Source organism: Arachis hypogaea, chromosome 13 (genome assembly GCF_003086295.3).
Source record: "Arachis hypogaea cultivar Tifrunner chromosome 13, arahy.Tifrunner.gnm2.J5K5, whole genome shotgun sequence".
Classification (NCBI taxonomy): Eukaryota; Viridiplantae; Streptophyta; class Magnoliopsida; order Fabales; family Fabaceae; genus Arachis; species Arachis hypogaea.
The window spans coordinates 29472873-29495994 of NC_092048.1; the positions used below are offsets into that span (position 1 = coordinate 29472873).

The 23122-nt window shown below is 32.8% G+C and overlaps 1 protein-coding gene and 1 long non-coding RNA gene across 12 annotated transcripts; one reads left to right on the forward strand and one right to left on the reverse strand.

Annotated features, from left to right (window-relative positions):
• Nucleotides 1–4870: 4870 nt before the first annotated feature.
• On the reverse strand, nt 4871–6039 carry LOC112737885 (phytohormone-binding protein CSBP). The gene is made up of 2 exons (XM_025788035.2): nt 5788–6039; nt 4871–5224 (listed from the first exon to the last, which is right to left on the reverse strand). Exons 1-2 carry the CDS (start codon nt 5966–5968, stop codon nt 4929–4931), a joined length of 477 nt encoding a protein of 158 aa, XP_025643820.1. The 5' UTR covers nt 5969–6039; the 3' UTR covers nt 4871–4928.
• An 11216-nt stretch (nt 6040–17255) lies between these two features.
• LOC112737886 (uncharacterized) lies at nt 17256–21150 on the forward strand. 11 transcript variants are annotated; one of them, XR_011869533.1, is made up of 9 exons: nt 17256–17690; nt 17782–17805; nt 17894–18358; nt 18483–18739; nt 18835–19014; nt 19437–19580; nt 19887–20390; nt 20650–20749; nt 20845–21150. It is a non-coding gene; the product is annotated as an uncharacterized lncRNA (long non-coding RNA). The 11 variants fall into 11 exon arrangements; XR_011869534.1 differs by having other exon boundaries at nt 18853–19014; XR_003169127.2 differs by having other exon boundaries at nt 18684–18739.
• Nucleotides 21151–23122: the final 1972 nt, after the last annotated feature.

Consider the following 23122-nt stretch of genomic DNA (forward strand, 5'->3'; position numbering starts at 1 on the left):
GTAACAAAAGAAATCACGTTGTTACAAAATATTCAAATGTTTTGTAACAAATTTTCTTGTTGTTACAAAATATTCTGTAACAATAACTAATTATTGTTACAAAAAAAAATCATAATTTGTAACAATTTTAAATTTGATACAAATTTTTTGTTACAAATGTTCCATTTTCTTGTAGTGACCTACTCCGACGCTGCCTTAGCAGGAGAAGATGACGACAACGACGATTACCAGGATCTGTAGGGTTTAGTGATTTAATTTTTTTTATGCCAACTTCATTGTATTCTACTTCTGTAGATATTTTATTATATTAAGACCATTTATTTTTAGTAAAATAATTTGTCGATTTCTATTAATTTTGAATTTTTGCTAATAATTTTATTAACAAGAGTTTTAATTTGACTACTAATTGTGGTTTAACTGTGCCAAAAAAATATAAAAAAACCATAGAATTTACCGGCAGACAAATCCGACGTAACTTGGCATTAAAACACGTGATATGGCGCTAAAGTTACCGTCGGATTAATCCGATAATCAGCAACTCAGTCTCGATAAATCCATTGAAAAGACCGACGAAAAATTTGCCGGTAGTTAGCATCAGACAAAAATAATCCGCTGGTAAATAGTTTCTAGTGCTGTTTATACCATTAAATCTAGAATGATATTTAATTTGACGATAAATCTGACGATACTCATCGTTTTTCTTGTAGTGATGCTTCTGGCGTATTTAGTTAATTAAGGAATTGGTGATGCTTCTACCTAAATCAAATTTATGCTTAATCTCTTTTCTTAATTGGTTGACCAAGGAATTGGTGATTAGTTAATTAAGGAGAAACTGGGTTATCAAAGAATTGAAATTCAATTTTCTATGATTTTGTCGCGATTGATCTCTGCATACCTTAAATAAGTGAACATAATGATTGTTTTCCTAAAGAGTGAATATCTCTTAAATCTTAACATTCCCACCATTATTGCTTTCACTCACTGTTTCCTATTTGCTTTGCCTCTGTTTACACATTTGAATTCCTCATTCTCACTCCTCTATTTTGTGATTTGTCTAATTAGAATAGTCAATTAATCATTGTTGCTTAGTCCGTTAATCCTCGTGGGAACGATAACCCACTCACCGTGGTATTATTTGATACAATTCAATGCACTTGCCGAGTTGTGGTTTTGAAAAATTTCGCATCAAATCAAAGGAAGTTTTTTGCAGTTACACCAAAAGCATATTTTAATGGATTCATCTTAAGTTGATAATGTCTCATTCGTTTAAAAACAGTTTCTAAATTGTTCAAATGAGACTATTTCTGCTCAGACTTCACAATAGCATCATCAATACAAATTTTCATAAACTTACCAATAAAATAAAAAATAGAGTTCATTGCTCTTTCGTAAGTGACTCCAGCATTCTTTAGTCCAAATGGCATGACTAATCATTTATAGGTGCCAAATAGCCGTTGGGAATCGAAAAGCTATTTTCGACACGTCCTTTTGAGAAATGAATATCTGATTATATCTTGAGTATCCATCCATGATGCTTAGAAGTTTGTTTCCTACTGCAGAGTCGATCAACATTTCTGCAATTGGCATGTGATACTCATCTTTCGGAGTGGCTTTATTCAGATCCCTAAAATTAATACATACTCTTAGCTTTCTGTTTTTCTTAATTACAAGCACAATATTCGAAATCCATTCGACATACCTAGTCGTCTGAATGAATCCGGCTTTCAACAAGCGTTCGACTTCCTCCTTGATTTTTACCATATTTTCAGGGGATGAAATATCTTGGAACTTTCTTAATGGGTCGAGCATTCTCAAGAGTGGGAAGCTTATGCTTGACTAAGGATCTATTCAATTCAGGCATCTCCTCATATTGCCAAGCAAAATAATCTTGATACTTTTTCAACACCTTTATTAGTTCTTCTTTGAAATCAGGGTCTAAGCACTTACTCACATATGTGATTTGGCCTTCTCGACCAATTCGACTTCATTGAAAGGATCTTGTACTTCAAATTTTTTTTGTACAAATCTTCTGAAAACAAATCTGACTTTTCAAATCCTAAGAGGTTGAGATCATATATACAATCTAGTGCACACTCACATGTGCACTCCTTCTTCTCAGCCATGTAGGCTGAGAGTCGATCCCAATGGCTCAATATCAACATTAAGTGGATTTCGTGGCCAAGCTTTCCTTGGCCTTAGGGACCAAATTCATCATCTTCTTTCCCTTTGGGCACCAGCTTGGTTAGTGATGTTTCTTTCGACTCATTGTTTGACTTCTGGCTAACCATTAATGCATTATCCCCCCTTTTGTTCTTGCTTCTGAAGGACTCTCTCACTTTGCTTAATTCTAGATATGGACCCTCTATGTCGACATAAGCACCCTGTGCTTGAGCCACAACTCTTGGAATGAAGAGAGTTCTATCTTGATCATTACATCGAGCTCAACCACCACCTCTTCTGCTTCTTTCTCGTCGAGAAATACCTCTTTTATGGTTTTCATCCTAATGCCCAAATCCTCTTCTTGAAATGCTGAAATTATAATTTCTTGAGTAGTTGGGAGCATTGTTCTATACCCGTTGATTATTTGACACATTAGAAGGGAGAACTCTAGTTTGATTAGACACCCTTTCGGGTTTCTAATCGACTGTGACGATAGTGCGCATCTATTGTTTGACAGGAGCACCGAAAAAGTCTCAATTCTTTCCCCTACTTTAATCGAGCTTGCTTCTTTTTGGAAAACCCACTCTCTACTCTTTTTGTAAGAATCGAAAGCCTTAGAAGTTGATGAGTCGAATAGAGCACTGCATCGGGGGAATATGGCAATGTTTCCCTCTTCTTCTCTTTGCCTTAGCAAAAAATTCAACAAGTCCTCTCCTAGCTTTGGATAGATAGGCTTTTCTGTTTCGAACATATCAAGTTCGAATTGATCATATTTTTTCATAGGCTCGACAGAGGCCATGTTGATCAAGAAAGTCATCTCCTTTGTTTCAGCAAAGTTTGACGTGACCTGGAAAGGATCAGAATTCACTTTTATTTCAGGTTTTTCTGCAAACTTCAATAGACCATCTTCAATAGCCTTTTGTATCAAGTCCCTGAACGTATATAATTATTAGTATAATGGCCAGAGGCTTGATGAAATTTGCAAAACTTTTTATTTCTAATTTCAGAAACATATATTTTTCCTTCAGGGAGTACAAGCTGTTTATCTTTTAATAATATGTCGAAAATTTGTTCAGCTTTCGTCAAGTCAAAAGAATAACTTCTTCTCCCTGACAAAGGAGTTTTGTCTTTTATTGGATTAAGAGATCAACACACATATGGAGGCCCATCTTTTAATTCTGTAGCAAAAGTATACTCATTGTTCAACTCTTCTTCACTCATACAGTCGATATAATTTACCTTTTTAATTAAAGGTTTTCTTTTGCTTGACTAAGTTCTTCTTTTTCTTTGTTCAGCTTTTTAATTTGTTGTACCTTATCCGCTAATTGAGCCAAGTCTAAAAATTACTGATTTACTAATTTCTTTCGAATATTGAAATCAAGACCATTAATGGCCATCTTGACTACCACATGTTCAAGAATATGAATGAAATACTTGTTTCTCATATTATTGAATCGTATTAGGTAGTCATCAATCAATTCAATTTTTTCTCTTTTTACTGTAAATAAATTTGATAAAGTCACTTTCATTTCTCCTCTAAAAAATTAATCGTGAAAGTTCATTTCTAATTGAACCCAACTATGAATCGTGTTAGGTTGCAAATTTAAAAACCAAGTGAAGACATTTTTTGTAAGTGAAGAAAAAAAATATCTCATTTTCAAATACTCATTGTTAGTCAATTCATCGATTTCAATGGCATATCAAGCTACATGCTTGACCGTCGATTTTTCACTTTCTCCTGCAAACTTGGTGAGAGATTTGGAAGATTTGAAAATCCTCCCCCCTCGTCCCACCCCCTCCCACGCGGGAGTTTAACTTGAAACACATAATCTAAAAAGGGAGATATGAAATAGGGTTGATTTGTCACTCCTATATTTAACTCTTTTCTATTCAAGATTTGTTCGACCGTTTGGATTATATTCTGACCATAGGCTTGAGCAACATTATTTGCTTTTACCTCATTCAAGACTCCATTTGAATCATCCTCTCTATTTAACACTAGGAAAGGATTATTACCATATATTTTACCTATTGGTGGTACCAACAGTCAATTGGCTGCTCCTGCAATATCATTGATACGTCAAACTATCTGTTCTATTCTTACATTATTATTCTTCATTGTAGGATTGAAAAATATAACCATATGCGAAGTAAACATATTGACTAAGTTAGGTTGTACTTTTATCTATTCATTATTAATTTAAAAACATTAGTTCTCTAATTTGGCCAATAATATAGACTTTAAGAAAATGTAAACATCAATGGGGTACTTATTAAAAAAGGAAAATATTTTTATCCTGAAATTATAATTAAAATATCGAAATATAATTAAATAGAAACTATTTTTACAAAATTGTTTTAATTTATACACATCAAAATTAAAACTACGTGCCGGTATGTTACTTTTTTGTATATTTAATTTGAATGTATTGTTTTGCATATTTTAATATATATTTTATATAAATATTTTATTATTAATTGATATTTTATTTGTATATAACAAATTTTTTTTAGTAAATTCTATGATACTTATAATTTAGTGTTTAACTTTTGTCTAACTTATTTTTTATGATAATTTTTGAATATTTAATAATTATTTATTTTTATATTTTTAAAATTAAATATTAATTTTTAACTCTTTTTAATAAGTTAGACAAATACTTTTACGGTATCATAGCAATCACCATTCTTTGAAGAACAGGGCTAGCAGTAAAACTAAAGTTTTGCTTCAACCCTTTATTGGTAATAGTAAAGATGACAATACTTCATCAAGCCTCATTCAACAGATATTTTTCTAGGCTTTTAAGAAAGAATAAAGTGGACTGCGATGTCTTCAATGTCTTGACACTTTCTTCTACCTCTGATGATGATTCATGGTCATAGGAGATTTTCACGTTGACCAAAGTCCGATGATCTTCTATTGAAGAAAGTTGAAAAGTAGTCTTGTAGTATGTTAAACCTTGATTCAGATAACCCCCTTCAATCACTTGCAGCCCAATTTCATGGTTAACTTCATCAAATTCAGTGATCTTCTCCCTCTGGTAATGAGTTACACTTCTTGCATCTTAGTTCATTAACAAAATAATGTAATTAACGATTAGCAGAGTTAGACAAATCAGAAAATTAGTATAACAATTTTCACACATCATAAAATCAAAACTCCTATTTTTCCATTTATGTTTTATTAATAGAAGTAAATGGCTTTGATATATCTGAGTTTGATTGCAAATACTAATGCACTCCAAAAAAAAAAAATAAATAAATAAAGAGTGCATTGCTAATTTTTGAACTTTAAATTCTAAATTAAACATTAAAATTCTGAATATTAAATTCTATATTTTAAATTTTAAATTTAAAATCTTAAATTTTTAACATTAAATATAAATTATTGATATAAAATATAATAAATAAATAAATTAAATAAAATTTATTTAATAATTAACAAAAAATATAACACTCCTTACTTAATAAAAAACGTTTAAAGACGAGTTAATTTTGAGTTGTATTTTTTAATATTTTATTATTAAAAAGTAAAAATAGAATAAACAATTTGGGATATGAAATTGAAAGGTAATATTTCACAAAAAGCACATTCATGAAAATCTTGCCATCCAGAAGCACACTCACCAGGCAAAAAATTAAAGATGAGGATCGTTCCAATTCCTCCATTGCCTTGGGTCAGCTGCACATCTTTCACAATATCTGGGAGAGCTTTCGGAACTATGTTTGGAAAATCCTTTGCGAAAGCTGTCCACAGGGTTTCTAACCCTACACCAACCTCTGCTTGTGTAATGAATTCCTTTAGCATAGCTTCTTAATTACTATAGGCTTTCATGGAGGATAGATGATGATATTATTGAGATATATATATAGGCATATAGTTGCATTGTTGCATAACGATTTAAATTTAGGGAATCTTTTTAAATGTAAGAAAGGTCAAATAGTCCCCCACCTCTGTAAGATGCCTTTTGTTTTTTATGGAAAGATTTAAGATTTTTCTATATATACAAATGCGTGCCTAAAGCAAAAAGATACATGGAATCCCAGGAATTAATGTACAAAGAAAATTGAATATTGAATAATCATTATATGGGTTTAGTACTTTAGTTAATATATATTTTAAAAACATAAATTAAAGTTATTAACAAAAAAATAAAATTTTATAAAAAATATGTAAAATTTAGTTTTTAATATAATTATTGTGTATATTAAAATAAAAATTTAAAATTCTATTGGTAACAATATTATCTTGTACTCTTTTTTTTTTTACTAAAGATAGAAGACTCGAACCCGCAACTTCTTAATTGAATATGGGAAGACTATACTATTTGAGTAATAACTCATTGGCATTATCTTGTACTCTTTGCATGTTTGCTAAACTATAATTAGGAAAAGTCTAGAGAGTGAGCAATTTTGTTAAATTCTGACCAGCATATAACTAGCAAAAAAAAGTGAGCCATTAGATGAAATCTCACACCAATTTCACACCATTAAAACTATTGATGACTATTTAATTACTACAAATCACAAAAATTACTGGCACTAACATTTCTCCTATAATTATATATGTGTCCTACATCCATCCGATCAAATTGGCGGATGCCAAACACATTAGTCAAGTCAAATTAACAAATACGGAAGAAACCATTCATTGAGTAAATTATTTTTAGTTTTTTTTTTTTTTTTATTTTGGATGTTTATCGAAAAATTAGTATATATTTCTGTGGCAGAAGATAATATATGAAATAAGATAATTTTTTATAAAAAAAATTAAATAAAAAATATATATAATAATTAACACTATAAATATTTTACAAAGTTATAATTAAAATTAAAGTTTAACAATTTTTATTTAAAAATATTAAAAATAATTAGTATGTATTTTAATTAATTTGAGTTAGTTGAATAGTCATTTCACTTATTCACTTAAACAAATTGCTTTGTGTGTGGAGTAACTCATTGATTAGAGACAGACCCTTAAATGGACTTTATTCCGCAATGGATTAGTTATCGACCCGTCGAAACGAGAAATACCGTACAAAAAAAATATTATTGTCTTTAAGGTCTGTCGAGATAAAAAATACCATAGAAAAAAAAGGTCTCGCTATAAATTCAAGTATTTTTGTCAACCAAGTCCAACCAAATTCGTTCAAACCCAACAACAACAACTCACAACGAGAGTGTGAAGCACACACTTTTTTTTCGCATTCTTTCTTCTTCTTCGCGTGTTTCCTCCTCATCATCGTTCTTTTATTGCTACGTTTTTTCTTTCTTTTGCTCATTTTCTTCCTAATAGTTTTGCAGCATTACGTATTTTTTTTTTTGTTTGATTTTTTCTTGTTTTTATTCTTGTTAAGAGAGTAAAATAAGAAGAATTATAAGAAGGTCAAATAAGAAGGAGAAGATGAACAAGAAAAGAAGAAAAAAATGATGACCATAAAAAAGAAAAAAAGAAGGAAGAGTTTTGAGTTATACAAAATTTATTACAAAATAGCACCAAAATTTTCAACTATAACACAAAAGTTTCTTAATTTTGAAACCAAAATTTTTTAATAGTGTCATTTCTAATTAAAGGTGTATTTTCTTATCATTGAACTAGTTGGACGGTATTGAATTCATATATAAAAGATTTAGCTATTTATGTGCCATTTACAACAAATTGATGCTTTTTTTATAAATATATTTGAATGTATTTTGTTGGATAAGTGAGTTAAGGATTTAGATTTGGACATGTGATTTTTCAAAAAAAATTTGTATCATTTACTAAAAATTTCTGTGTCATTTATAATATAGAAGAGATTTAATCATTTTTGTCCGTTTGTGTAAATTTATGGTGTGTCTTTTGAATCTAAAATACATTTAAATATATTTTGTTGGTTGAATGAGTTAGTTTTGAACTTGTAGTCCTTTGAGTAATTTTGTGTCATTCACTAAAGATTTCGGTGTCATTTACCCAAATTTCCTGTGTCATTTATAACTAAATGATGTGTTGTTGTTGTCGTTAAACCAATTGTGTGATATTTAACTAAGAAGGAAAAGATGATGATGATGATGATGATGATGATGATGGAGGAGGAGAAGCTGCTGTCCCTGCAATCATGGTTCGGCCAAGTGATGAGCAAAAATTAAAGTCCACGGATATCGGCAAATGCACCGGATCGTTCAAGTAATACCATAGTGAGTGAATATCGTTATCACGAGGATTAAAGGACTGAGCAAGCAAATATCAAATTAAACACCTAATTAGATCAATAAAACATGGATTGATGAGGGCAAAAACTTGTATCTTGCTTGGAATCTTAAGTGCTTGAGAGACAGTGATGTGAATGTCGATTGAAAGAAGACAATGATGGTGAGAGTCAAGGAATTCGGAGATGTTTATGCTCTTAGAAAAATCAAACCTTGTTTACTTATCTTGAAGTATGCAAAGAACTTTCATGATAAATCTTTAGTAACTGATTTTCAATTTGTTGGTTCCTTAGTTTCTCAATAATCAACTAGTTGTTCGTTAATTAATTAAAGAGGTTAAGCACAAAAAACTGATTTAAATTCTAATAAGATTTAAAAGTAGTCCTTAAGTCGAATTATATGTTATTATTCAAGCTAGTCCTATCCAGTTAAACCTTAGAAGAAAACACAATTTCTAAAAGTTGTTCTAATACGAATTATATGTCACTTAAACACTGCAACAGATGCGGGGGATGACGGCGGCAATTGCCTGTGGTGTTACCAACAGCAGCAATTCAGGGTGGATAGCCACGATCCCTTCCCAAATCAAACTACCGACACCGAATCGCACTGATTTAGTGTCGAACCCATGAAGCCCGCTACTAACCCCAATCCATCTAGTGATGATTTTACCCAAATTTAATTCAGAATACCCAAAATAAAATACTGAGGAACCCGCCAAAGGAGAGTGCAGAGTGCGCAAAACTCTTCCCTGCTCCACTGTGCCCCCACTGTGTCACCGTGGAGTCGCGTGGCTGCCGATCCACCATTCCATCCATGCTGTCGACCCTTCCCAAAATCAGATCCGTAGCTTAGATTCTTCATTGCGGGACCACATAAGGGGCAGAGGCACGAAACACACCTCCGCGCACGAATCCTTGCCGTTGTTCTCCTCCGGCCACCAGTACCAACTCCATCGCGCTTCCCGTTGCCGGTGGGTCCATCGCCGATTAGCTTCCTCCTTTACACTACTGGTATGTACAAAATCCCTCTTCGTTAGTAAGGTTCTAGCTTGTTCTTCGTTTGTTATCTCTGTCTACCATATGATTTTTTTTTCCGTTTTAATTTTTTTAAAAATTAACTTGTATCTAAAAGGGTAGATCACAGATGTTAAAAATCTCTTCCAAAGATTAAAGCTGAACACTTGTAAAGGATCATGCAAACTAACCATCAAAGCTAAAATATATAATGATTAAAAATATGAGAATTTATATGAATAAATAAAGGTAGAAAAATTTCTTGGATATGGTTTGGTTTACACCACTTTCTGTTGTTTGATTCAAGTTTCTTAACCATTTCCTGTGCATTGATTAATATTATGTATGTCAAAATTGTGATATGATAGAGTAGAGAAGCATATCTATCTATCTATCTATAGATAGATAGATAGATAGATAGATACAGTTCTATTAGAATTTTTAAAATATATGAAGAGCATTAAGCTTTCATTTTTAGTTAACTAATTAAATCAACAAGTTTAGTGATGAGAATTTGAACTCCAACATCTTTTTTTCTTGTTTTGAAATTTCATTACTTACAAAATTTGAATCCTATTTTTCGCAAAATTAGTATATATTTTCCTGGTTCAGATTATGTTTTCAGGTTATTTTGATTCAGAGATTCTCTATATATTTGATTAATTTGGTTTACTTGTGACTGTTTAGAGTTAAGGAGTTTGATTCAGATTATGTCTATATATTAGTATAATTTTAAATCAGATTATGATTTATGTTTAACTGAGTTAAGAGAAGACCTCAACAAAAACCATGTCTGTCATGTTGCTTACATATGAACATATCAGTACACTCATGTTTGTGAATTTTCTTTTGGAATCGAAGAATGTTATATAAACGTCAGCTTTAAAGCTTCCAATGCATATGTTTTGTGAAGATATGAAGAGAGTACTCAAGAAAGGAATTGCACCAGGTGAAAGGAAGTTGTAAAGCAAACAATTATTTAATTAATAGGATTATAGGACCTGATTGGATTCTAGTTTGAAAAACCTCATCACCTAATACTGGAATCAATTCTACACGCCACTACTAATAACTAATTCTACACTGCACACACAATATTTTTTGGATGCAAAGTGACCTAATCTCCTATGCCATAGAGAGTAAGAAAAAGAGAAAAGATAACATTTCATTAATAAAGGTTATGAAGAAAATGTGCTCTGTAATTATTTTTTTGGATATCTGAGTTGAGAAAAATTATAGAATAGAAAAAAAGATGAGAATTTGTTTGACGGGATTTGAAAGCTATAAGCTGAACTAAGTTACTGAGTCTAGAATATAAACAATGTGCAGATTAAGTCGATTTTTTTTATTACAATTATGTCTTTTATATGATGGTTTTTGCTTCTTTACTTACTAATGTTGTTTAAAGCAATAATAAGCACAAGTTATTCGTAAGTCTAGGCATTGTTGCTAATTAGAAGATGGATATGTATAATAAGTATAGTTGAAATTAAAATTGATGAGCTTCTCATGAACATTACGTTGAACATTAATTAGTCTTCTTTTTTCACCCCATTTTTTCTCGATGAACATACATGGAACCTAAAAGTATATAGTATGAGCTTGTTTATCATATTCTCTGAGTTGCATGAACAAATGATGATTTTCTTTTCAATTATGTTTAAAACAAGAAGCGTTTATTATTCCATGATGGTGCTATTGCAGAAATTGTTATTTGCAACTTCTTAAGATTATAACTTCTTAAGATTATCAAAGTTATTGATTCAATTTGATTTCAAATTTCAATTTAATTCACATTATACTTTTTCTTCTTGGTTTGATTTTAATTTATTCTTCTATTTTGATTTTGTTCTTGCCAAAGACACAGGACAAATGGGGTGAAGCAAAATCCTGTCTTGAAAATTATGTATGTGTCGCACACTAATTGAACTACTATTCATAGCCGAATTCAAAGAGTCAAGTGAAAGAGTTTTGAAGATTGAATTCAAAGATTAAATTTTTCAATTATAATAAAAGAATTCAAAATATATTAGCATACTTTTCGATACCACTAATCCTAATGAAGAATGAATAACTCAATCATGAATCCTTAGATCAATGCAAAACTTAAAATAAAATAAACTTAGATTAATAATCCATAGAAACATAAATAGAGCTTCAAACCCTTTGACAAAGGATCAGTTATCCATGGAAAAGTAAAAGAAAACGAGAAGCTGAAGAAATGAATATCCGGATTTGGATCCAACAATCCTCCTCCTCCTGGATGTCGATCTCTTGTAAATAACGTTCACTTATCCTAATTCTAAAATTCAAATTCAAAAACTATCATAATCTTATCTTTCGAAAAGGACGAAAGGTAACTAACTTACTTCAAATTCAAATTAAAATAATAATTCAAAATCAAATCCTAACAACCAAATCTTTAATTTTTTAGAAAAATTAATAACAAATCTTTTGGAGTTTTAAATGTTTTGGATATGATTAAGACTTTTAATGATGTGTATAATTGAGATTAGGCCTTAACTATTGCATCTTGAGAGCTGAAATTGTCTTTACGTCGGGCTTGTATTAGAGGAATTTGGGCATAAGCCCAAAATACACTTCTTAGGAGGCACACACACCGGGTGTGTGTCTTGGAGGCTTTAACGGACGCCCGGCGGATGAAGGGAAAAGACAGGGTTCGCCGGCGTGTGAGGAGGCTGCCAGGCATGTTGGAATGAATGAGGGAGGCTCGTCAGGTGTGTAGGATGTCTGCCGAGCGTATGGGCTGTCCCCCGGGCATGTGGGCTGTCCCCCGGGCATGAATATTGAGAAGTCTAAGGCGCTATTTTTCGTGTCCCGAAGATGAGGGTAGTGCGTTCCACAAACTAAACGTCCACTATAAACATATGCATATCATTTTGAAGTTCTGGACGTTAGTTTTATAACGCAACTAGATCCACCTCATTTGGACCTCTGTAGCTCAAGTTATGACTAAAAATTGAATATAAAAGAACCCTAAAAATTGCTTAAGATGACGTATCATCACCAAGTTGGTGATCAAGGTGGAATAGCCGATTTTTGACGTTTTCTTCTTAGATTTCTCGGTCAGAAAACTTCCTTGGTGCTTCGGTGTTGGTGGCTGCAACAAGAAGGTAGGGTTAGAAAATTTTTGTGATAAATAAATGTATTAATATTCTGGAATTGCTGGGTTGTGAATTTGTGCTTGAATTTGAGTGTTATTACGTTGAATATGTTTAAAGCTTGATGAAATAATTCAGTTTCAAAAGCTACTGAAAAACCAAACTGAATAATCATGATTAATGATAAATGTAATATGGAATCATAATGAAAATAATGTGTTTTAGTGGCTTGGAATTGGTTTTAAATATTGAGAAAAATTTATTACTGAAAATATTGAAAAATTAGTTAAAAATCGAATAAAATCTGATGAATTTTTTATGACTTTGCTTTGGTTCCTTGAAGAACATGAAACCCTCATGTTTTAATTATTTTGTGGCCAAATTTTAATTAAAAAAGTTTTGGGAATGAAAATTATTTTTAATACAATTATTACGTGCTAAAAGTTGGTTCATGAAACGCAATTTAGAAAAAGTCCAAGCACGAATGAAGGCTCGGGCTGACAGCAAACGCACGGAGCTTGAATTCAATGTGGGAGACTTCGTCTACGTAAAATTGCAGTATATCGACAAAGATTAGTAGTTTTAGGGAAGAATCAAAAGTTGTCCATGCATACTTTGGTCCTTTTCCTGTATTGACAACGATCAGCTAGGATTCATCCGGTCTTTCACATCTCATTGTTAAAGAAATTAAATGTGAAGGTGCACTTTCTCCAGCAACAAATTTTTCGCCGTTGTTAGTGGATGAAAAGGGCTGCCACTTACAATCACGGATAGTTATACAACATAGAATGATTAAGAAGGATGACAAGTGAATCGAAGATGGATATTTATTCTGTAAACGAGATAAGAGAAGGATATTTATTTCGGTAAATATTTTTTAAATTATTTATTTTGGTAATTATTATATTTAATTTATTTATTAAAAAAACCCCATATTTAAAACCTAGAAAAAGAAAATATCCAAAACTATTAAAAAGAATCATCCAAAATCTAAAACGAAGAAGAAGAAGAGACATGATGTAAATCCTAGATAATTAGTAAATAATTAACTAATAAATTAATTATTAATCAACAAAATTAGAAAATTAAATTTTATAATTTAATGAAGTAGAAATAATTAAAATATGAATTTTGATACTAATTTTAAAAATTTTAATCCAAAATCGAGTCAATAGATTGAACTGGTTGGACCGAACCTAAATCAGGTCCAAGGCCCGCTTATATAAACTTAACTCCAGCCCTCTCTTCTCCATTACGTTAGAATCACGCTGAAAGGGGAAAAAACGGGAAGGAGAATCCTAACCCCATCCAAGACTTTAATCTTCCATAACTTTCAATCCAGAGCTCCGATTGATGAGCCGTCAGCGGCCACGCGTTCATCTTGGAATTCTCTACAAAATCCACCCAATAATTTGGTAAGATATTTGAGATTTCATTCTCAGTTCTTTCCTTTCATTTTCGTGATTTAGGTTTTGAAATTGAGAGATTTTGTGATTTTGATAGTGTAGGGGTATTCTAGCGGTGGATAATCACTGAGTTCTGTCCAATTGATTTGTGGTTAAGGTAAGAAATTGTTAGACCCTTGTGAATTATCAAATTAGTGAATTCTATGATGATTATAGTGATATTGTATGAATTAGATTGTATTCTTGTTGATTTGGAGTTCAATTGGGCGGTTTGGAATGAAATTCGAGTGATTAAACTTGAGGAATTGATGTTTGGAATTTGGAGCTTGTGAAAGGAGAGGTTTTTGAGGAGTTCCGAGCTCCGGAAGGAATCGGCCAAGGTGTGATTTTAGTTTCTCGTAAGTAATATATAATGTTTCGTAAAAACATAGGCTAGATGACCATATGATAAGTTGTATGATATAGAAGGTTGAGGTTTAGTGACTCATTGTTAGAAATTATTAAATGGGCGGTTAAAATGCATGATGATTGATTATTAATGATTGTGAATAATGATGATGAGAATTATTGATGATTGATGATTGATGAATGATATTGAATTATAATAATGAGTTTTGAAAGGAATAATGAATGTGATAAATAATATTGTTAGTAAATGATGATGAGGATAGGCTGTGGAGAATGTATGTATGTATGTATGTATGTATGTATGTATGTATGTATGTATGTATGTATGTATGTATGTATGTATGTATGTATTTATTTATTTGTGGATGATTGAGTGATTTGGATGGGACCTAAAAAGAGTGGCAAAGTCCGAGTTTTAGGGGATGTGCTGTCAAAATTTTATAAGAATTTTTGGAAAGTTTTGTATTAGTTAATTTGGATGGAAGAATAGTTTATCTAATTAAAATTGAATGAATGTATGTTTGTGATACCTGGGCAGTAGCAAAGATTGTGGTTCGTCCCGCTTGTTCTCGGTCAATGTTTGAGATACCTGGGCAGTAGCAAGGATTGTGGTTCGTCCCGCTTAGTCCAGGTTAAGCTTATAAACACCCACTTAGGTAGTAGCAGCAGTGGTGGTTATTCCACTTGCTCCAGGTTGAGCAGGTAGTAGCAAAGAGGGGTTGTGGCTCATCCCCACTTGCTCCGCGAAGGGTGTTTCTGTCCACGATTAGCTACCAGGACATGTCGGGGTTGACTATATAACCGAGATGATATCATTAGCCATAGGGTAGGCATATATCATATGCATATGTGTGTTTTGCTTGATTGTGCATTAATTGGACTTTCCTATGTGATTATTATGCTTACCTGCTATATTTGCTACCTATTGTATCTGTATCCTACTTGCGTTTGCTTTGTCTGTGCACCGGAATTTTGGAGGACTGGAAGAAGGCAGAAATTAGGGCTTAAGTTAGAAAGGAATTAGAAATAAGAATCTTAGATAACCTATCCTATTTATGGCTTTCAATTTATAAACTTTAAGATTTAAATTTGAGTGTCGGAGTTCTAGGATCACCTCTGACTTTTCCGGGACCTTATATCTTGTGTACGTGGGTACCTTTACCATACTGAGAACCTCCAGTTCTCATTCCATATATATATTGTGGTTTTCAGATACAGGACGCGAGACACTGTACTAAGCATTCTGCAGACTCTTGGAAGCAAAAAATTATCTTCGGAGTTGGTGTTTGTATTTGCTTTATGTTTATATATGTGTATAAATTCTTCATCTTGTATATATTATGTTTTGTTCCTGTTAGAGGTTGACTTGGAGAAACATGATTTATATTTATATGTTGGTTTTTATTTTTGGGGGGTTGTATATATTTATATTCTAGCCGACCTTTACTTCGCAGGTCGAGTCTAGATCCTGATTATATAACTATCATTTGAAACTCTACTTTTTTTATATTTGTCTTCTGGTTTTCTGTATAAGTTCTCTATATCTCCGTTTCTCGTGAGCATCGTACCTTCAATTTTATTTTCGTCGTAGCGTCTCGCCATCTATATTTTATATCTTAGATGTAAAGTTCTGTGTGGTAGAGTGTTACACGTGAATGAGAAAATGAAAACGAAAAAGAAGAAGAGACGTGGATGAGAAAAGGGAAACCAAAGACTTAGAAGACGTCGTGACGAAAAAATCGGAATTACACACGAAAGGTGTGGTGTCGCAACAAAAGGAGTTAATTAGAGGGCGACGGTGCGGTGTTGCGACGAGAAGTGTTGAAGGAAGAGGGTACGGTGCGTCACGGCGAGAGGAATTCGACGAGATGGGTGAGATTGTGCGGCAAAACGAATTGGAGGAGGACAACAAACCTAATTTTTTAAAATTTTAAAATTAAATATTTAAAAAATTGACTGTTAAATTATATAATTAGTTGTATATAGAATTGGTTATATATACTTTATCTTTCTCGAAATATTAAAAACATTTATGAAGGGGCACACAAAGCAAAGCACAGCCAAATTGACCGAGAATAATATCTTCAAGGATCATTAATTCAAGAGATGCTTCTCTAGGGGACCTAACAACAAAGGGTAAATTAAAGCATGCATAGAATGGATTCTTCATTATGAGTCTTGTAACGGGAATCTTAGACATATTTTTTAAAATATTATACAAATACTTTATTAAAATTTATTAAAAACTGAATTTTTTTACATTTTTAATATATTATATTAAATATATAAAAATTAAAATTATTATATTTTTAAAATATATATTTAAAACACAAATTTACTAAATCCTATTATACATTAGGCTCATATTCAGAAGAGAGCTTCACATTTACAGGGGTCTCAAATTCAAATTCTACTATTGATGATAATTTAAGCCTTGTCGTGTAGCCTGATATGCCTAATGCCTTTATTGAGAATTTGAGGTGGCCCCCTTCGACCACATGCAGCGCAATTTCATATTTTCATGTGATAACTCATCAAGCACTAATCTTTTGGGCTAATTTTGTTGGGTATTATAAGATGAGAAGGGTAATACGGTGGTATTACACTAATTTAATATAATGTATTGATAATATATAATATATTGACACTACTAGAAAATTAGTTATTACAGACGGATATTTTCGACGGATTTTATTCTACGGAAATACAGACAGAATTTTAGAGGAATTTTTTGTTGGAAAACAAAAAAAAATAAATTAGCATAAATTACAGACGAAAAATAGAATCCGTTGATAATTCTGTCGGTAAAATTATTTTTTTTCGTGGAAAATGATTACAGACGGATTTTTTGTCTGTAATTAAATAGACAAAATGCCGCATTTTATTAAATTATTACTGACAGAAAATCTGTCTATAATTTAAATTTTCCGTCGAAAATATTGGGGTAACCCTAACTCAACCCTACCTTCTCGAGCTCCATTCACACCCCACACAAGCGAGAGCTTCTTCCTCTCTTTGTCCACACTCTCTCCATCGCACGAGCTTCTTTCTCTCTCCGTCTTATTTTGCAATATAAAACTGTGCTCCTCTGCTCCCCTCGTCAGCGGTGCTACCGTCCTCCTTTTGACGTTTCTCTTGAGCTCAGAGCCGGCGGCTTCATTCACACTCCACACAAATCTAACGAGCTTCTCCCTCTCTCGGTCAATGAGCTACTTTTTCTCTCCGTCGCACAAGCATCTTTTGCCGCTGCCGCCGCCGCTCGCGTCGCACGAGCCCCCTCCGCCGCCGCTTTCGTCGCATCTGCTCCCTTCGTCATCGTCCCTTGGAGGTTAGATTTTTAATCCGCTAATTAACCGAAACTGAAGCCCTCCGTTTTTCTTCGCTTAGAGGTTAGTTCGTTCAGCGTTTCGTCCCTTTCGTTGTTCTTGTTCTGCGATTTGATAATGGTGATTGATGATTCTGTTATGTTAATTTTTGCAGGAGCTTAATTTGGGAAGGGATAGGGTAAGCATTCGCAATGAGTTCATCACTACACTTAATTTCAGAAATGCAAATTATTTTGTTAATTTCGATTCGATGCATTTCGTTTCAGATAAAAATATTGCAACATGAGATTTCATGCAGATCTACTTCAATAAAAACAAATGCCCTAAAAGCTGGTAGTAACGATAAAGGAAGACAATATAATATGGTGTTGTCTATAGTGTTGAAGGGAAAAGGGAAGAGTTCTTGGAACAGCTTTTGAGTTCTAGGAACAGATCAAGATCAAGGAGTAGAAAAAAGAGATATTCATCTGAGGAATGCTCATCATCTTCTTCAGATGTTAGTAAGGATTTCAAAGATCGAAAAGGGGAGGCATCAAAAGACAAATAGAAAATACGGGAGTAAAAAGAGCAAGGTAAAAGGTGAAGCTGCAAATATTGCAGCAGATTCTATAAATGAGAATGAAATTTCAAGAAAAGAAATGGGATTGGATTGGATGCTTAGGCCTGAGAGTAAGGGACCAACAGTTTCAGTTATAGTGGAGAAATTGCCAGAGGAAGATCCTGTTGAGGAGGTATGAATCAGTATCGATAATTTTTTGCCCTTTAGCTTCCTGTTCTCCTGTTTAGTTCTTTATTTATCTTCTAATTGTTTGTTGTGGGCAACATTTGCTGGTACTTTTGGCTATGCTGCTCCAGGTTACACCTTTTCCCTTATAACTTTGAAATGATATTGATCACATCATTTTTCACTTGTTCTGTTAATTTAGTTTATATTTCATTTTTCTCTATTAAGATAATAAGATCTTTATATGGTAAATATTTAAAATGGATTAAGCTTATGCAATATCTACTATCTATTCTATATCATTTTACACTTGCTGCCGCTTCTTGCTGCAGTGTGATAGTGATCCTTCTAAGAGAATATGATTATGGATTATTCTTTCCCTGGTAAGGTGAGTAATGGCATGGCAGGTTTAATTCAGGCTTTGAAAGTAAAAAATTGTGCTGGAATTATGGGTTATGAAACAAGGATCTCATCTTTTGATAGGTTGTTGGTATTTTGAAGGGCATAATCCTAGTGGGCATTGCTTAGTTACATCTAAATTAGTAGATCCTATACCACCTACCTCTGTTGCTGATGATAAGGATTTGAAATCCAGCAAAGAAGCTAGCTATTGATAAAAGTCAACCAATTGATATTACTTCTAAAAAGACAGAGTTGTCCATGGTATTTACTCTACTCGTTTCTTAGTCATTGGCTCTGTTATAAAATTATATTATGCACTAGGTTCCATTTTTGGTATTTTGGTAAAATTTTACAGCTTTTTACTATAGTTTCTTTTTTAACAATGACAAATTACTAACATCTTAATTAGCCAAGCCAAAGTATGATTAACCTACTGATCGCTTGAGTAGGCTTGCAAACCATATGGTTAACCTACTAACTTACAATCTGTGTAAGTTGTCTGGCTTTTCGTTTAAGTCTCTTGTGTAGTTCTTGCTTTGGATGTTGGTTCAGTTCTGAATCAGTTGCCTTTGCTCTTATTGATTGAATGAATCTTTATTTTCAAATTCTTTGGTGCATTGATTTATTATAAACTTATATTCACTCAAAGTAGATGCAGTTATAGTGATGCTTAATTGGTACAGGTTGCTTCAGAACAATGCAATTTCCGGTCAGATTCCTACAGCAATTGGAAGCCTAGAAAAGCTTCAGACACTTGATCTCTCCAATAACGATTTTAATGGTGAGATATCGAATTCTTTGGGAGGCCTCAAGAACCTGAATTATTTGTAAGTTACTTATATTACAGATTCTAACTGTTCAAAAGTGAGAATACTGATTATCATATTATATATTGTATATACTCCTTTTTCTTCTTCCTAATTCATAAGAGTTTGATAAGAGTCTATACTGTCTTTTATATTTTGATGTTGTTATAAATTATTAATTAGTTAAGTATCATTACACAGAGGTTCCAATCATAAATATATATGCTTTTTAGTGATGTAATGTGATAATGTATAGTTGAAATAGATAGTGTAACAAAATTGAATTAACCTTAGATAATTTGTTACGTCTTAATTTTTCTATGTTAGAAAATTCAATCCAAATAGCAGGACTATGTAAATTACCGATTAAATCCATTCGAAGCCAAAAGGATGGATATTGTTGCTAAGAAGTAAGAAATGTCATGAAGGTAAAATTTTGGTTAAAATGAAGGCTTATGTGACACAAGATGACAACTTTATTGGGACACTAACAGTGAGAGAGGTGATTTCATACTCTGCTCAGTTGCGGCTACCGGACAAGATGGCGCCGTCGGATAAGGAAGCACTTGTTGAGAGCACTATAGTGGCAATGGGGCTTTAGGATTGTGGAGACACTGTGATTGGGAACTGGCACTTGAGAGGGATAAGTGGTGGAGAAAAGAGAAGGGTTAACATTGTCTTGGAGATCTTGATGAGGCCTAGATTGCTCTTCCTTGATGAACCTAAAAGTGGACTTGACAGGTTCACATACCCTTGGTTTTACTTCTTGTTGGGATCCAATTGTGCTTGTTTTCATGCCAATTCTCCACCACTGGGCCAATTCTCCACCTGGTAGGTTTCTAAGCTATTGAATATCCTTCATGATGTTGGTATCTCTGGCTACCACCGCTTTGATTTACACTATTGATTGTTATTATTACCTTTATTATTTAAGCTTTTTGTACTTATTATTGGTTTTGGGACACTTAACATTGCCCAAAGATCTGTTATTTCCATTCCCTACCCTGCTCCTGATGCTGAATGAGTAACATAGAAATTAAGAATTGTTGATGATCAAAACATAGATGGGCTAAAGAATTTTGATTTGCAGGTACTAAGGAGACTATTGGACTTTGGCAAGAAACTTTCTTCTCCTGATGCTCTTCTCATCAATGGGCAAAGAGATTCTGTTGTCTTTACCGGTCAAGCAGGTAATAACTAATTATTAATTAACTATCTCTCCATCTCCATTAATATTCACTATTTGAAACTAAATAAAAATTAAATTAACTATATTTATTTGCAGGGAAGACTTACAAATTCAGAGTGTCCAATGTTGGGTTAACAACATCAATCAACTTCAGGATTCAAGGCCACTCATTGAAACTGATTGAAGTTGAAGGTGCTCACACATTACAGGACACATATGAGTCCCTTGATATTCATGTGGGTCAATCAGTGGTATAGTTGAACAATACACTTTAAGTTTATATTTTGAATTATAGTTGATGTATCAACACACTTTAATGTATGGTTGTTACTTATTATTATAGTTGATGTATCAATACACTTTGTTTATGTTTTGAATCATATTGACTTCTTGTTTATAGTACTTTTCTTTTAGTTTGATAATACGATGAATTTATTTATTTTTTGAAATATTATAAATATTCGAATACAAATTAGATAAAAATTTGTATTAAATTTATATTTATTTTGTATGAAAACAAGTTTATTTTGCAATGGAAAAATCTAAAAAAAAATTATTTTACCTTACCGACGAATTTACAGACGGATTTTCTGTCTGTAATCAGAGTGTAAGATGATTTTTCAAGGTTCAAATTACAGACAAAATCTGTCAGAAAATCTGTCTGTAATTACAGACGAAAAATTCATCAAAAAATATGTCTGTAATTACCGACAGAAAACCCGTCTGTAATTACCGACGGAAAATCCGTTGGAAAGTTCGTCGTCTTCGGGAAATGGATGGAGAATTTATAGAGGAAAAATTCGTCAGTAACTGGTAAAAATCCATCGGTAATTTTCTGACGGAAAAAATCCGTCGGTAAATAATTTTCGACGAGGCTTTTACAGAGGGACAAAATCCGTTGGTAATTTTGTCGGTAACTAAAAATTCATCTGTAATAAAGACTAAATATGTCTGTAAATCTGTCTGTGTTAATCCATTTTCTAGTTGTATGATATAAAAATTATCAATGTGACAAAAAGCATGATTAATAATTTTAAGAAGAGAAAAAAAATATCAAAATGTGATTAATAATTTGAAGTTGGACAATTTGTTTTTTTAGAATCTCTGTCACTATAAAATTAGTAATGTTGGTTTGTTTTTAAAAAATTTGAAATTTTTTTTAATGTATAAGCGTGAGTAACGATTTTTAAAATCTCCTTTCTATATAAAGACAATTTGTGTGAAAGTAATCTCTTGCAATTGTCTATCTCTTTTTCTCTTGATGCTATTCTTTTGTTAGCTTCTCTTCTTTTTATGTGTTGCTATTTTTTTTTCATTTTAGTTATATATTTATTTCTTTTTATGATTATAATATTTAGTTAATTCGTTTTATTTAGGGTTAAGTTCAATTTTAGTCCTTAACGTAGGGGTCGAAAATTTGTTTCGTCCTTAAGTTTTTTTTTAAACAAAATCGTCCCCGAAGTTGACAGTTGTATTAAAATGGTCCTTTTGCACCAAAAATAAAATTTAATGACAACTCTGCCCTTTGTGGTTTCTCTCCCTTAATTTTCATTCCCGCAAAGTACACATCTCCTCATGAAGCAACTCATAAACTTCCTTGAAACACTTGAAAACTGAAACGTTGGTGTGAAACCCTCAGACGTAGGTGCGAAGAGGGTGTACAGAAAGCATTGTAGCCATTGGGGGGGGGTTAAGGTTCAGAATCGATGTGCTGAGACATTGGTGAGTGATCTTCATCGTTGCAACAGCTGATTGTTCAGGTACGATTACTTTCCATCCCTCAAGCAATCACGTCAACTGTTCACAACATGTTGTGGGTTTGCATTTCATCACGATGTTGCTCTGTCTGAGCATTTCGATGTTGAATGCAGGCTTTTGAGTCTGCTGCTATAGCTAGGGTTTGTATATATATTTTTGAGTAATGTATTCTGCTGTATGGTAGGGTTGACTGAGCAGAAGATGGTGTATATGAACGTGAGGGTGCATCATGGGGGTGCATTCGGATATGAGGAGGGGATTTTTAAGTACCTAAGGGGAAAAGTACCATCATCGAGGACATTGACAGCGATCGTTTGTCTTTGTTTGAGGCCTATGAAGAACTAAGGCAGTTTGGGTGCTTGCAGGCCAACATTGTTGCATTGTGGTATAAAGATCCAAGCTTTGATGATTTGGAGACTTCCCTGAAGATGCTGAAGGGTGACACAGAAGCAATCGAGATGTGCAACATTGCTGGGTTACGGGGCTTGGTAGAGTTGTATGTGGTCCACGATGTGGGCGATGCCGAGCCGTTTCTAGAAGTGGGTTACGTTGACGTTGGGGGAGTTGCAGAAGAGGGAACAGATGATGGGCTTGGCTTGGTTGTTTTTGAAGGGCA

What these genes read in the sequence shown, in the direction of transcription:
- LOC112737885 (XM_025788035.2), bottom strand. Translation starts at nt 5,968, where the DNA reads ATGCTAAAGGAATTCATTACACAAGCAGAGGTTGGTGTAGGGTTAGAA. An exon ending in CATCTTTAATTTTTTGCCTG is followed by an intron (nt 5,225 to 5,787) that starts GTGAGTGTGCTT and finishes TAATGAACTAAG; the next exon opens with ATGCAAGAAGTGTAACTCAT.